The following is a 15,602-nucleotide window of genomic DNA, read 5'->3' on the forward strand; positions in this document are numbered from 1 at the left end:
CTTTCCTGCCATGGCAGGGGGTCGGACTTGATGATCTGCTCCGGTCCCTTCCGACCCTACTAACTATGAAACTATGTTAATGACCTTTAGAGTTCATTATAAAACCTGAGGTCTACTATTTTGGTTGGTTAAAATGTAGTTCCTTTGGAGCAATTAAAAAAAAAATATTTCCATTCATTATACTAAAACAATACGCTTCTTACCTCTAGAAAAGAAACTAATTCCCCAAGTACACTCGGATATTTAAAGCACAGCATATTCAATGAATATTAATTTCAGGCAATTTACTTTGTTAAGTGGCTATCATGTGAATTATGAACAGGCTTGGCAGGATTTGATTCTTATTGATAAACAATTCACCCAGCACTCACAGACTGATGAAAAAAAAATTCCATCAGTAATCAAAGTTTACATAAAGGAGATATAAAAAAGAAAAAAAAATCTAGGATGAAGGTAAGGAAATTTGAGGCAGGAGGTCACACACACATACCTTTCCCCACTACCAACTGCTGCAGGAGCTGGAGGTCATGTCAGTAAGGCATGCACTTATTTCATGTGACATTTTTGCATGAATGTCTCTCCAGAAAGCAAGACAGAAGGAGGATTCTTGGCACGGGAGCTGGTGGCTTTTTCTCCTTACCTTGTTTCCAGTCCCAGCACAGCAGATGCCCAGAGCCATTGCTGCCCCATAACGTACATGTGGGTTGTAGCTCTCGGAGAGCAAAGAAACTACGCTTGGACACTGCTCCGGAGTCCTAGAGGAAGACCAAAGGAAATGCTTCTGTTATTATATGATTTGAGAATCTGGAGATCGTGCACCTTGACTATGCTGAAAAGATAAGCCTTCCTTACACACACTAACTGTTCATTTTGCATGTTTCTAATTCAGCTTTTCAACTAGGCTAGAGAAGGGCAGGCACAGATGCGCCTGGGGGAACATCTGGGAAGGTTCCCCAGCAGCAAGCTCCAGCTGAGAAAAAAAAAGCTACCAGCACCATGTATAACACAGCTCCCACCTTGAACAGATCATTTCTCATGTTTCTTTTTTTTTTTTTTAAAGGGATTATAGTTCTGGGATGAGATACTAGTGCAAATGCAGCCCACACCTTTCTTCAGCTCACCTGAAGCAAGGGGAAGACAAGTTCAGCCTCCATGTACAGTGTCCATCAACAGATGCCTAACACAGACCATTTCAAACATACCACCAACCCTGTAGGCTAGTCCACCACAACAGTGGAATTTCTAACCCGTGGCCAACAGTACCAAGAAGACTCCCGTTTTCCCCTGCAGCAGGCTGAGAGCATGAAGTTATCACTGCTGATGCAAACACTCCCACAAATATTTAAATATTTCACCTCCCTGGTGTACCACACGGCCCCTTAACAGCTGGGGAACCCTCATTTAACTCCTACTCAAAGTTCACATTTTATCATTTAATCCAGTACCTGCCAGGTTCCACATTTCATGAGTAGCAAAGCAGCTTTTTAATTTTTTTAAATGTTTTTAAAGTAAGCCTCTCAAAGCGATTTCCCTCCACAGTGGAGGAGACCACATTCTCGCAACTCAAGTGCATAACTCAGAAGCGCTACAAACTGCTCTCAGACTTGTCAAGGTTAATCTTTTAAGGTCAGCTGGCTTGGCCACTCTGACAGTAGCAATATATGAATGTGGTTAGCATGTGCATGTGCCTGAAAGAGAGAGAAAGGAAAAGCATGAGGTGCAGTGAATGGATTGAACCGACTACCCAGCTTTTTTCTATAGTGTCTGTCATCATGTTACCCAAGACAAGTGTCTTGCTACACCCTCTATTCTGGCCTACTCATCATTAGAGGGGATGGCTGTAACTTTAAGTGAGCTTCACTTGCCCCACACTTGTGCTATACATGTGCATGTATATATGTACATGTATATACATGTACCATGCTTGGTCTACAAGGTTCCAATCTATCCTACCCTCCATGCAGCTTTCAGATGAGATTTCTACCATGCTCTGCAGTGATACTCTAGCCCAATTTTACACCAACATGAAGCAATCTAAGGATGTGAACGGAGTGGAGAGCCAGGAATGCTTTAAGTCTGAACTTCTGGTTACGACTCACTCAGCAAATTTAGGCCATTGGATTTGTTTTTCCATGGCACAGGTCCCCATCTGGGAAAATGGGAATGGCCCAGCTCCTCCCAGGTGACGGGTGTTATGAGGAGGATCAGTCAGTGTTTGTATGTAAAGACGTGGCAGCCTCTATTGCAGTTCTCAATCTTTTTCAAGTCAGGGTGTCCTCCGCCACTTTTCCAAATGTGGTGGTACCCACCCCCAATTGAGAACCACTGCCTTCGCTTGCCTCAGTACTTCTCAGCCAGGGGGCTGCCCCACCTTCTCACCTGTATTAGGGTTTTCTGGCAAGAGCAGAGGGGTAACTAGTTTAGTCTCCTAGGCAAAACTCCCCTGTGCCCCTGTGGGGTGGAAGGAGGTTGGATTTTACCTGCCCTGGGGATCTCTGCACCCAGTTCCTGCAGTTGGGCCGTGCAAAGAGCTGCTCCAGCCCAGTAGGACCCCTCTGATTGATAAGTGTAAAGGGCTCCAAAGCTCAGCATCATCCCTCCAGATGGGCAATGAAGAAAGCTGAGGCCAGAGCATTTGGCTCTTGCACAGCCCTTGCTGATCCGACCGTGTGCTGCTCCCAGAAACAGAGGGGTGCAGGACAGACCCATCTGCCAAGCTCTTCTTTCAGCAGGAGCATGTGCAGCAAGCGTGCAGAAGGAGCACAGGCTCCAGCTGCGGTTGCTCTCTCTGATCCATTTTTGCAGCAGGCACCCATGTCACAGCTCCCCTGGAAGTTGAGAACCACTGCTCCAGTGTTAAGACACAGCCTCGTTCCACCCAGGCATCAGAGAGATGGGGAAGCCACCCAAAGGAAAAAAGATGCTCCAAAATTCAAAGTTTGGCTTCTTATTTAAATATGTTTCTATTTATATGCATTTATGCTTATATATTTATATATAAATATATGCTTATACTTACATATATTCTTATTTAAATGTATATGTCATGTTTTCCATTTTATACAGGAATGATCATACTCAAATACCTACATCACTCAGGTGTGCAGAGACACCCAGACCACTTTTCTTCCTACCACTACTCCCAACAGCCCTCCTCCCACATCCAACTGAGTGTCCACAGGTAGTTCAAATGCTGAAGCAGTTCAGCTTGACTACCCCACAGTAAGGGCAGCAATTAGTCAGATGGGGATAAGATAGTGATGAATCTGGGGATGCTGTACACTCCCTCCCATCCCTTTCTACGAGGCTTCCTTCCCAAAACTTCTAGCCAGCAAGGAGGAGTGATGGTCTAGGGTACCACTTTTATAAGAACAAAAATAGCTTGGGGAGGGGGAAAAGCCAACAAAAAGGGAATGACACTGAGGTTCAAGAGAAATTCATGGGGCGGGCTGGTAGCTCTGCTGCCTTTGAGATGCAACCCTGACAAGGAATGGAAATAGAGGGGCGGAGGGGAGGATCAGCTAAAAGCAAGCGGCGCTGGCAGTAGGTGTGAGGATGAGCAACTCAGACGTACATAAAATGCCCTGCTGACTGCTTGCTCAAATAACAGCTTGAATCCTGACAGTGTCCTTAAAAAATGAGCTGCTGTGCAGACTGGGAATGACGAGTCTTTTAATAAATGAGTGTAAGCATTTCACTGTGCCAAAGACTCAGGCCAGTGCACAACAACTTAACACCTTGGCGTTTGCTTTACTTTAGCAAGCACTTGCCAGTCGGCTCGTGCGACAAAGAGCACACAAACATCTGCTGGCAAAGAAGCTGTAACATCCTCGCAGGCACCGACATCCATGTATGTGAATCATGTTGCGAAACCTGGCTTGGGATTGACCACCTGTGAGAAGATCTGGGAAGATCTTATTTAAAAAAATAAATCAGGATTAAATCTAAGCCAACTGTAAATTTCATTTATAAATGGGTTATTTCTAATAATCAAGGAGACTTGCTATGACTGTTTTAAATACTCTTATACACATACTCCATTACTACAGCAGTCAAACAGTCTCATAGGTGGTCTCATGTACACCCAACTACCAGGGGGCAAAAGAATGGGAGAGAGGCAGGAATGAAGTCTGATGATCTTTTCCAGACACTTGAAACATTCATAGCTAAATGCACATTTCTAAGTACTGAAAATAAAATAACAACCAAGCAGATGAAAACATTAATCTCTGGTGAAAACAGTCTCTCATCACCTGCATGCATGGTGGAGGCAATGCCTCCCCTCTTTGCAACTACAGATCCCACCCCAGGCTAGCCTCATCAGAAAGCTGACTTCTGAATTGTCTGCGCACATGCACACATCCATTTGTTCTGTCCTGCTCAACACCTGGCTCTTTGGCTTGGAAAAAGCTTAAGATGACTGAAATATGGATGTGCCAATCAACTGCAGAGGCCAAGCCATCTGGGGAACCCCACTTCCTCTATGAATAATCCAAGGTACCCCACAAAAGTCACCCTCATACCGTCTCACCATCTGAAGAATTAAAAAAACCCAGAATCCTAGGACATCAGACTGCGACTGGGAGCTATGGTAGGCGACAAAGCCCTGCAAAGCAGCTTTACAAAGGAAGAACATCCTGGTATGAGAGGGGGAACTTAAGCATCAGTGTTTAAGCCATAACACTCACTAAGCCCGTTCTGTGGGTAACAGGCTTATCGTATTTGACAAATGATCTCAAATGGGAAATCTGGAAACAGAGGAGTGCAATAGGTTTGAAGGACAAACCTTCATAGATCATAGACAGACACAGGAGGAACACCAGACCACCTACTGTTAGCGCAGACTTAGTGATGGGGCACTTGGAGGGGCTGGATGTGTTCAAATCAGTGGGCCCGATGATCTTCACTCAAGGGTGCTGAAGGAATTGGCCAGTGTCATAGCAGAGCCCTGGCACGGCCGTTTGAGAGCTCGTTGTGCTCTGATCAGGTCCCAGAGGACTGGAAAAGGGCCAATGTGGTCCCTATTTTCAAGAAGGGGAGGAGGGAAGAAGGGAAACTAAAGGCCAGTTAGTCTCACCTCTATCCTTGGGAAAAATCTGGAAAAAATCATTAAGGATCACATTTGTGGGAGTCCAGCAGGGGAAATAATGCTGAAAGGAAATCAGCGCAGATTCAATGCAGGTAGATCCTGCCTGACTAACCTGGTTTCTTTTTAAGACCAGGTCATAAAATGCGTAGATGCAGGAGTTGAGGTAGATGTCATCTACCTAGACTTTAAGAAGGCCTTCGATACAGTATCTCATTCTGTTCTGGTAAATAAACTGACAAGCTGTGATGTAGATAATTACACGGTCAGGTGGGGGACAAATTGGCTTATGGGGTTGCACCCAGGGAGTGGTGGTGGACGGGTAAGAGCACCCTGTCCAAGTTTGCATATGGTGCCAAATTATGGGCCAAAATTAACACACCAGAAGATAGGGAAGGGATCCAGGCAGATCTGGACAGGTTGGAAAAATGGGCAGAACGAAATAGGATGCAGTTCAACGAAGACAAGTGCAAAGTGCTATACCTGGGCAAAAAGGCCCACCAACACACTGACAGGCTGTGGGGCGACCTTCTCAGCAGCACAGCAGCGGAAAGGGATCTCGGAGTCATAGCTGACTCCAAGATGAACATGAGTCGTCCGTGTGACGAAGCGATCAATAAGGCTAACCGTGCTTTATCATGCATTAGCAGGTGCATGACAAACAGGTGCAGGGAGGTGATGCTTCCCCTCCACGCGACACTGGTCAGGCCATAGTTGCAGTACTGCATCCAGTTTTGGACGCAACACTTCAAGAAGGATGCAGAGAATCTCGAGAGGGTTCAGAGGTGTCCACTCGTATGGTCAGAGGCCTGCAGGCAAGGCCCTACGAGGAAAGACTGAGGGACCTGGATTTCTTCACCTTTTGCAGGAGAAGGCTGAGAGGTGATCTTGTGGCTGCCTAGAATTCACCAGGGGAGGGCAGCAGGGAATAGGAGATGCTCCGTGTACCAGGGCACCCCTGGAGTAACTAGGAACAACAGCCACAAATTGACGGAGAGCAGATTTAGGTTGGACATTAGGAAGAACTTCTTCAGTAAGGGTTGCTGGGATCTGGAATGGGCTCCAAAGGAGGTGGTGCTCTCCCCAACCCACCCCAGGGGTCTTCAAGAGGAGACCGGACAAGCACCTGGCTGGGGTTTGTCTGACCCCAGTGCTCTTTCCTGCCCAGGGCCAGGGGTTGGACTTCATGACCTACTGAGGTCCCTTCAGACCCTAAAAATCTATGAACAAGAGACCAACTATGACCATCTAACCCGACTTCATGCATAAAATAGGCCAGTTATTCTACCCAGTAATTCCTACCTTGAGCCCACCAGGCCAGAGAGAACGAATGTTGTAGAAAGGTATCCAACACTGACTTTGGGAATTAAATTCTCTTTAATATGCAGGATTCCTTCCTTCTGCTGCTAACAATTCTGAACACCAGCTTTGCTCAAGCAGCTCACTTAGCAATTGTCTTCGAGGAGAAAACAGCCAAGAGAGAGTTGTCTTATTCAGCATGATAAAGTCTGGCTAAGCTAGCCCACCCTTGCTCTCTTTGGATACTTCTCAGGCACTAATCTCAATATGGGCAAGTCTTGTCTTGGAAAACAGCCACAAGCCAAACTCTCCACAATTCTTCAGTCTCTACCTTTTCCTATTTTAACATGGGATCAAATCAGGGGAATTTATTTAAAAGGTGAACTGGGAAGCCCTTTAATGCTCTGCACTTATATTTAGGGTTCAGCATTTTTCCTACAACAGCTAGCATGTTACACTGCTTTGCACTATTAAGGAAAAAGGGAAAATTACTGACATTTTAATGTGCGTCCTAGCAGAAGGCTGATACACAAACGAAATTCTAACACCAGTTGGGCTCAGAGCATTAGCAATGCATCACACCAGCTTGCAGACCTAGGTCACAAATCGGGAGTGTAATGACTCTCCAGTCATTACCGTCTGAGGACTGCTCAGCAGGCTCCTGGGGTGCACCGATACAGCTTGGGGGTCGATACCAACAGCTGATTTTTAAGGAGGCACATTGGCCAATACCGATCCCATTTCCAATATGCAGCCTGACAGCTTGAAGAGTTGCATGCAGATGGTAACTCTGCTGTGGTGGAGGGGGAGGGGGAGGGAAGGGATGTGGTGGTGGGGCGCAGATCAAGGCTCCTGTGGTGAGGAAGGAAGTGGGATTGGGGCAGGCGCAGCCCAGGCCGGGTGGGGCAAGTCAAGGGCATGGAACAGGGGTGTGGCTCATTGGGAGGGGGGAAAGGGGAGGGGTGTTGGGCCAGGGCTGTGCTCGGGATGGGTGGAGGCAGCTGCAGCTGCTCCCCGCACAGCCCCTGCCCAATCCCACCCCCACACCAGGAAGAGCCTGGTGCTGTCCCAGCCCCAGGCAGCAGCTGCAACCTCCCCTCATCCCCCGCCCACAGATCCAGAGGCACATGCCCCCACATGCCCCCCCCCCAGGTGTGCACAACCATGGGAGCTGCCTCCCCCTCCCTGCACCCCCCAGACAAGCTGCAGCTCCGTCCCACCCCGGCTGGGGCCCCAGCCCCACTCCCTCCTTCACCGCAGGGGCCTTGATCTACTCCCCACACTCCTTCCCTCCCCTTCCCCCACAACAGACTTACCAGCTGCACGCAGCTCTCCAAGCTGCCAGGCTGTGCTCCTCGCCACCTGTGCTGTGCTGCGGCTGCGCGCGTGCCCGAGCACTTAATCGGCCCAATTATCGGTTACATCAGGCCGATTTCCGATATAGCAAATTTTCTTTGCATCTGTGCCGATTCGATATTGGACGAATGTATCAGTGTGCCTCTACAGGCTCCGGTCCAAATTTGAGTTGTTCAGATCTGAGTGGGCCAACGTCCACATTCCAAAAGCTGCCCACACAACTGGCAACCTCTGACAATTGCCCCATTAGAAGGAATGAAGGCTGAAAGAGCCAAAGACTCATCGACTCTCCCAGCCCTTCAGATTTGCTCTCATCCTACCCCAGCAGAGTCTTCTGATGATGCCCATGACAGTATGGTCTTACCGCTCTGGTGCCTGTTCTGTGCAATCAAACACATCATTCTCCAGAGCATGATCTGGCTTGTTTCAAAAACATTAACAAAGAAATGGCTTTAAGAGTCAATAAAAACAGTGAGGAGATGACTAATTTTTTTTTAATTAGGTTTCCTCACCAATGAAATCCTCTGGAAATCTCTGAAGAGAAACAAGTAGTACATGTAGCTAAAGATTTCCAACAACTCCTGAAATAAGCTGCCAGGACTGATGCAACCTCAAAGGACATCTTAACCTCATTATCCAAACCACCTGATCTAGTTTAACCATTATGTCAGCTCCTGGAGAGGCTGATCTACCAGAAATGGATCACCCAGAAGTACATCAGTTTTGCAAGCCAACACAAACATTTTTCAGAGGAGCAAAAGCTGAGGATTCCCTCCCTGCATCCTAAGAAACGAGAAGGAAGGGTTTTTTTCCTCTAAATCCACAATGCATATATTCATATAAGAAAAGCAGAAAGTAGATTCATGGCAAGTTTGTGAACAGAGCCCTGCTCAGACAAAGGAGGTTAGGTGTGAATCATGAATGGGCTCCCCTCATCTGTAATTTCCTTCCCTTGCTATTGAGACCTGATTTGTCATCACATCTCCGCTGCGATGTGGTAATGCACTGAGGCTTCCCTGGAAGATCAGAGGGACTGCTTCTGCTGCAAAAAGCAAATCACAAAAGCTTAGCCTACGAAGGTCTCACAGGCACAAAGACCAAGAACACACACACACACAGGTATGTGCACCCTTGTCCCATTCAGCTGCGGTCATTTTGTGGAACATGTGGCCACAGGAGGTTGCAGAGCAGTGGTTTTCAGGCAGACAGCATAACCAAGTGCAAAGAGGGAGCAGACTAATTCATGGAGGATGGGTTCACTGAGAACCCAGAGGGATCTCTCTTCCTGACATCTATAAACCAATGATGGTTGATGCCAAGGCAGGCAGGACAGAGGATGGATCACTCTAGACATGCTCCTCATATACCTTCCTTCTAAAGCTGCCACGGACAGAAATAGGCCATGTGTTATATAATAATGCTGGGACTAGGCCCACCAGAAATTACAAGCATCTCCCTCTCCCCTGCAATGCAAACTGATGTAACAACTGATTTTGTGAGAAACACACAAGAAAGCAGGAACAGGGGTGCATGTTAACAACTAGGGTACCAAAGGAGGACAGCAAGTAGAGAACCCACTTCCCAACAACACTCTGCTTGGGGACGTGCCCAGACGAGGGAAAGCAAGACAGCTCCACAACTATTCACGTTCCCTCCAGCCATCATCTCCTTCCTGGTCTGGTCGATGGCCAAGGTCAGGAGCAGATCAACCAGAAAGTCCTGGGATGTTGCTGGGCTACAGATGAGGTGAGGTTGGAGACAGGCCTATTTACTAGGCAGGGTCAGTGGGCCTAGTCCGGGGGAGGGCAATTATTTTGGGTGGAGGACCGCTTACTGAGTTTTGGCAAGCCATCGAGGGCCACATGACAGGCAACCAGGGGCAGATGTATATTAATTTTCTAAATTTTTTAGGGGCCCCACAAGCTGGATAGAATGGCCTGGCAGGCCGTATCCGGCCCACGGGCCACATTTTGCCCACCCCTGGCCTAGTCCCACCAGAAACTAAAAGCCTCCCTTAATCAAAGGAAGGCCACCAAGCGTGCTGTACACACTGAGTGCATGGGACAACAAGAGAGAAAACGGGGTTGGGAGTGATGGTGTCTGCTGAAGTGCAATGGGGCAAGAAGGGTGGAGGCAGGATACTTAGCTAGGCAGACTGTCAGTCTGACCCAATATGGCATTTCTTACACCTCCCTTCTCCATAAAGCGTAGGAAAGTGACTGCAAGGTACAACAAAGACTTAGATCCACCTCTGCAGCTCCCAATGTCTAGTCTGCTCATGGTCTTCCATCAGGTCTCGTTCAACACGAGAATGATGCATCTTGTTACATTCTCTCCGTTTTCTAGATTATGTACCCTTTGGGCCACAGACTTACTTTACTACCCTGTATATCTCATTGATACTTAAATAAGCCATTAATATACATAAAAGGTAAGCAGCTGCCTGCACAGACACAAAGACTGCTGAAAGCACGCCATCCTAGTACACATGATCAACACTAAAAATGGAAGTGTCTGAACAATCGCTAATGTTAAATACACGGGTTTTTTAGACTGTAAATATTTAAGGACCTTACAGCTAAACGAAAAGCAAGATGCCAGAAAATTAAAAGAACAATGCCAAATATACTTTAGAAAATCTCTTCATTAATTCCCCCAGTTCATTTTTTCAGCGGGCCCTAAATATTTATGACTTTTCAAACTATTGGACCTTAATAAATCATCCAATACGGAACTAGTTCTGTACACGGGATGTCCCACGCTACTGTGACAGATGACTTAGAAAACCAGGGAGGTTTCATTTCAGCTGTGAAAGAGTTAACGAAGCAAAAATACTGAGACCTAATGACAAAATCTAGTGCCATTTCTACAAAGGAAAGAGCTGATGGCACTTTATAGACAATATAATCCATACCAAGCAACTGAAGATACAAAACAGACAAAGGATGGGGGAGGAAAAAGCAACCAAGTTAAACATTTTTTGTTTCTGTTGGCAAACAATTTTGTAAATCCCCTGGTCTTCTCCGGTTTCAAGCAGTTTTAAACCTTTTCGACATCCCAATTCCCTGCTTGGAGTATGCATTTGCTATCCAGTGTGTAATGCAGCCTCAATCTCTACAGTAGTTTTTTTTCCCCTCCCTAAAATGATTCCCGTTCTATACATAGGGCCAGATAAGTTGCGGGAACTTCTAAGAAGCTCTGCTTTATGTGGATGCAACACATATCAGCCACAACTATTCACATTTTTTTCTATTCTGAACGGGGTCTACAGCAAATAAAATGGAATTAATGATCTGAGAAAAGGAGGTAACAGCAGGTGGAAAAAAAAAATCTACAGATGGTCAAAATTATTTAGTTTGGTCAACTGTAGAGAGGGCTAAAGAGAATTTGAGTGGGACATGGCAAAAGCAGGTGAGGGGGGAGAAAAAAAACAGGTAAAATGAACAGGCCAAGTGCAACAACAATACTCATGTTGAAAGGAGTAATGGGAATTGGTTTTCTATTAACTAATAATTGAGAAAAACATAGGGGTACAATTAACAGGTCAACTTCTGCTCAAAGTGAAGGCAGTCAAGTAAGTGTTAGGATGTTAAGAAGAGAGATAAGAAGCGTATAAATCAGTTTTGCCCCTGGACAGGGCAGTACCGAGTTCAGTTCTTTTCCTCCTTCCCAAGAGAAAGAGACATTCAGCGACGGTGAAAGTGAACAGATGCACAGAAAGGCCAATTTAGAGACTTAACTGTTGTCTTCACAGTCAAGGCATAAGGAGGTGATAAGGAAAGGCATAAAAACAATGGTGATATGGAAGCTTCGTCTACTTATTCTGTAGCATAACAACAGTAGGAAATGCACTGGGTTATGCCCCACATTGTCAATTGTGGGTTTCCTTGTTCTTTCCCGCACCAGCCAGACCGAATACTGGGCTGGACAGACCATGCGTTTCGTCTGCCATGGCAATTCCTGTTCACCTCAAGACTTGCTTCCTTCGGCGCTGGTGTCCGAGTGCTACCCTCCACTCCTGCTCCCAACTAGACCTCAGAGCATCATGACTAACTCAGGGCTGGCAAAACAAAGCAGAAGTCTGGTTATTTTGTCATTCCGCTTGGTCTCTCATATCACTGCTACCCAGCAGCAGGCTTCAAGCACAGGCCCATTCCTTTGAAGTTTGAGAGCCTTCAGCTTGCAAAGGCTTCTGTGAGAGCACGGGCAGTTGAGGTTAGATACTAGGAAGAATTTTCTCACTAGGAGGGTTGGCAGCACTGGACCAGGTTACCCAGTGAGGTGGCGGGATCTCTATCCTTGGAGGTTTTGAAGACCCAGGTAGACAAAGTCTTGGGTGGGAAGACATGGTTGGGGCAAGTCCTGCTTTAAGCAGGGGGTTGGACTAGATGTGACCTCCTGAGGTCCCTTCCAGCCCTCATTTTCTTTGATACTATGAGTCAAGAGTGCTCAAAACCCCACAAAACATGGCCCTTGGATTGCTGCTGTAATTATACTATGTACCATGTACATTGTTAGGGCAGTAAAATAACAACAGCTCCCTTTTTATATATACACATACATACGCACACGCACACTTTGTATTGCTAAGTAAATAGAAATTGTTAAGACAGGTTAGACACAAAAACAGGGCACATGGCCCAAAGAGGAAGGTTGACCAAAGGTAGCAACTTTTCATAGAATCATAGAAGTCGGGTTGAAGGGACCTTGTAGATCTTCAAGTCAGCCCCCCAGCCTGGGCAGGAGAAAAACTGGGCTCAAATGACTACAGCCAGGTAGGCATCAAGCCTCCTCTTAAAGACCCCCAAGGTAGGAGCCAGCACCACTTCCCTTGGAAGTTGGTTTCAGATCCTAGCCGCCCGTGAAGTAGTTCTTACAGATGTCTAATCTAAACCTCCTCTCCAACAACTTGTGGCCATTATTCCTTGTTATGCTGGGGGGCGGTCAGGGAAACAAAGTCTCTCCCAAACCTTTCTGGTCCCCCTAGTGAGTTTATAGACAGTCACCGGGTCCCCTCTCAGCCTTCGCTTGCGAAGGCTGAACAGGTTCAGGTCCTGCAGTCTCTCATTGTAGGGTCTGCCCTGTTGTCCCCAGATCATGCAGGTGGCCTCCTCTGGACCCTTTCCATGTTGTCCACATCCCTCCTGAAGAGTGGCGCCCAGAACTGGACACAGTACTCCAGCTGTGGCCTGACCAGTGCCGCATAGAGGGGGAGGATCACCTCCTTGTCCCTGCCAGAGATGCATCTGTGGATGCACGACAAGGTCCGGTTAGTCCTGCCAACCGTGACCTCGCATTGTTGGCCCATAATAATTGGTCAATAATGACTCCAAGATCCCTTTCTGCCTCCGTGCTCTCAAGAAGGGATCTTGGAGTCATTATTGACCCTTTCTGCCTCCGTGCTCTCAAGAAGGGAGTTTCCCATTCTAGAAGTGTGCTGCTGGTTACTACTGCCCACGTGCAGCACCCTGCACTTGTCAGTATTGAAGCCCATCCTGTTTTTGTTAGCCCGCTCCTCAACACCCTGGGGTGGAGAGCATCTGGACCCGCTGATTTGAACACGTCCAGCCCCTCCAGAAGCTCTCTGACCCGGTCCTCCCCAACCCGAGGTCTGGAGACATTCCCCTCGAGTCCATCTTGCATCACGGTGGGGGGAGTCCCGGTCCCTGCCCAAGAAAACAGAGGTGAAGAATTGGTTAAAGAGGTTTGCTTTCTCCTCTGGCGCAACAACCAGATTGCCCAGAGGATCTTGCAGGGTCCCCACATTTCCTGGTGCTTTCTTCATCCTCCCTATACATTTGAAAAAGGACTTTTTGTTATCTTTGATCTTGGACGCTAGTCCTAGCTCTATGTCCGCCTTAGCTTTCCTGACAGCAACCCTACAGGCCCGAGCAGAGGAGGTATACTCCTCTTTGGAGATAGCACCCCCTTCCCCCTTGTACACCACCTTTTCATTATGTGACCCTCTCCCAAAACCCTGCCGATGGGCAGGTGGATGCACTTTATGGAAAGCCTTTCAGGGCAGGTGCAAATCCAGCAAACCCCACAAAAGCTCAGCTTTCTAGCCCACTGGGATCACCAGTGTGCACAGAATCACAGGGAGGGCTGTATGCCCTCACTGCCCCCTCAATGAACACCACTTTTGTCAGTCACTCTACCAAGAAAAGCTCATTGTCCCCAGTGATGCATGTAAAAGCCTCTTTCACGCTGTACAGGTATCTATTTCAGGATAAATCACAGACAATTAGGTATCACAATTTCCTCCAGTTTTGCTACCAAAGACAGGGCTTTTCTTCTGATTTGCTTTTTTTAAATAAAAAAAAAAAGCCCAAGAATAATATAATACAGGGCAAAAAAATCTCACTCTCAAAAGGCTCTGAAGTGAGTCATTCCTAGTGGCTGGAGAGTAACTGTCCCAATTTCTGCAATCCATCATCACACCCCCACCCACAAAAGCACTCCACACTCAATTCTCACTCCAGCAAGAAAGGTGGCCCTTCTTGCACTACAAGAGAGATGCTTCCCAGATGAGACAGATCCATAACAGAAGTTCCCAGAACAAGCACCCTTGTTTGAAACCACCTGCGGGCTGCAAAAGCCCCTTTGCAAAAGGAACTGGGAAGTCAGGTTCAATGAATTATATTCCTATCAGTCAGACATTTTCCCCTACTGAAATGATTTAAGGTTAGTTCAATAGACTCATATCAATAATGGATGTGCCTAGACTTAAGATGAGGATTAGCTAGATGCTTTTGATTTTCCCCCAAAGGTTTGATTTTGATCTTTGAATTTCAATAGGTGTGGCCAACTCCTGGCCTTATTATGGGAACATGCATAAACCCAGGCAAGTCTAGGGGATTAATCTTACCCCTACTGCATCATTTAACACACTGGTGTGGTTTTCTTCTGGAAAGTACTTTTTCTGTGAATGATTCAGGCAGGCTGACATCAGTTCCATCACTGGAACATGGTTGTCCTTGAATCCTCCAAGGGGAAGAGAAAAATAGCTCTGTCAAGCATCAATGTTGAAAAAAAAATAAGATTTTCCCATGTACTCAAAAAAAAGGGGCGAGTTCTTTCTCCCTGGAGGTCAACGGGAGCGCTGGTTTTGTGTTCAATAGAACCAAGATTATACCCATGATATTCCTCAAGGGCTAAAAAAGAAAGCAAAACCTGAGATGAGGCTGGAAAAGCTGGAAGCAGCATCCCAAGCTGCTGGGGGCCTGGAGCATATTGCAAGCGTCTTGGATTACTAAATAAGGGCCATAAAGGAGCATTTAGAAGCAGTATTACTGGTCTGAACTCAGCCTCCATCAGTAGCAACCAACATTTCCCCACCATCTGCTTTCAGTCCATGTGTGTCCATGAGAAAAGTCAGCAGCTGGGAGACAAGAGACCTGGAGGCTGGATTTATGCAAAGAGGCTGCTTTTGTCTACCTAAAAAGAGAATTATTCTCCATCTTATTTGATGTTCTCCTTCCCTAGTGAATGCACAGTATGGGTTTGTCTACGCAAACTTCACAGCAATGTCACTCCAGAAAAATTCCACCAAGGCAAGTGGTGACAGAATAGATACGGCTCTTTTATTTTTCTCTCTCCTATCTAGAGCTTCCCAGGGCACTGCTTTTGGCTCTGAAGTTTGCTGGTGCCAGCACAATCTACTTTGGCCTTAGGCTGCACATGAAAGGGTCTTCTACTTGTCTGCACTGCTTCTTCCATTGCTCTTCACTCACTCCCCACGTGCTCTAGCTACTCTTAACCTTCACATAAGTCACTTAACTGCACAAATTAAAATAAACCAGGATTTTCAGAAGCAGCCTCTGCTTTCTGCTTGCAAATAAGTTCAGGGGTGTTTTATAGC

The 15,602-nt window shown here is 46.7% G+C and overlaps 1 protein-coding gene across 1 annotated transcript in view; it reads right to left on the reverse strand.

Annotated features, from left to right (window-relative positions):
- The window catches only part of PSMD1 (proteasome 26S subunit, non-ATPase 1), a 111,303-nt gene that overhangs the window by 38,710 nt on the left and 56,991 nt on the right, over nucleotides 1-15,602 (reverse strand). The window contains exon 17 of the mRNA XM_019532870.1: nucleotides 641-755. Coding sequence (XP_019388415.1) covers nucleotides 641-755 — 115 coding nt within the window. The remainder of the gene's footprint in view (nucleotides 1-640; nucleotides 756-15,602) is intronic.

Source organism: Crocodylus porosus, unplaced genomic scaffold (assembly GCF_001723895.1).
Source record: "Crocodylus porosus isolate Cpor-Errol unplaced genomic scaffold, CroPor_comp1, whole genome shotgun sequence".
In the NCBI taxonomy this organism is placed as follows: Eukaryota; Metazoa; Chordata; order Crocodylia; family Crocodylidae; genus Crocodylus; species Crocodylus porosus.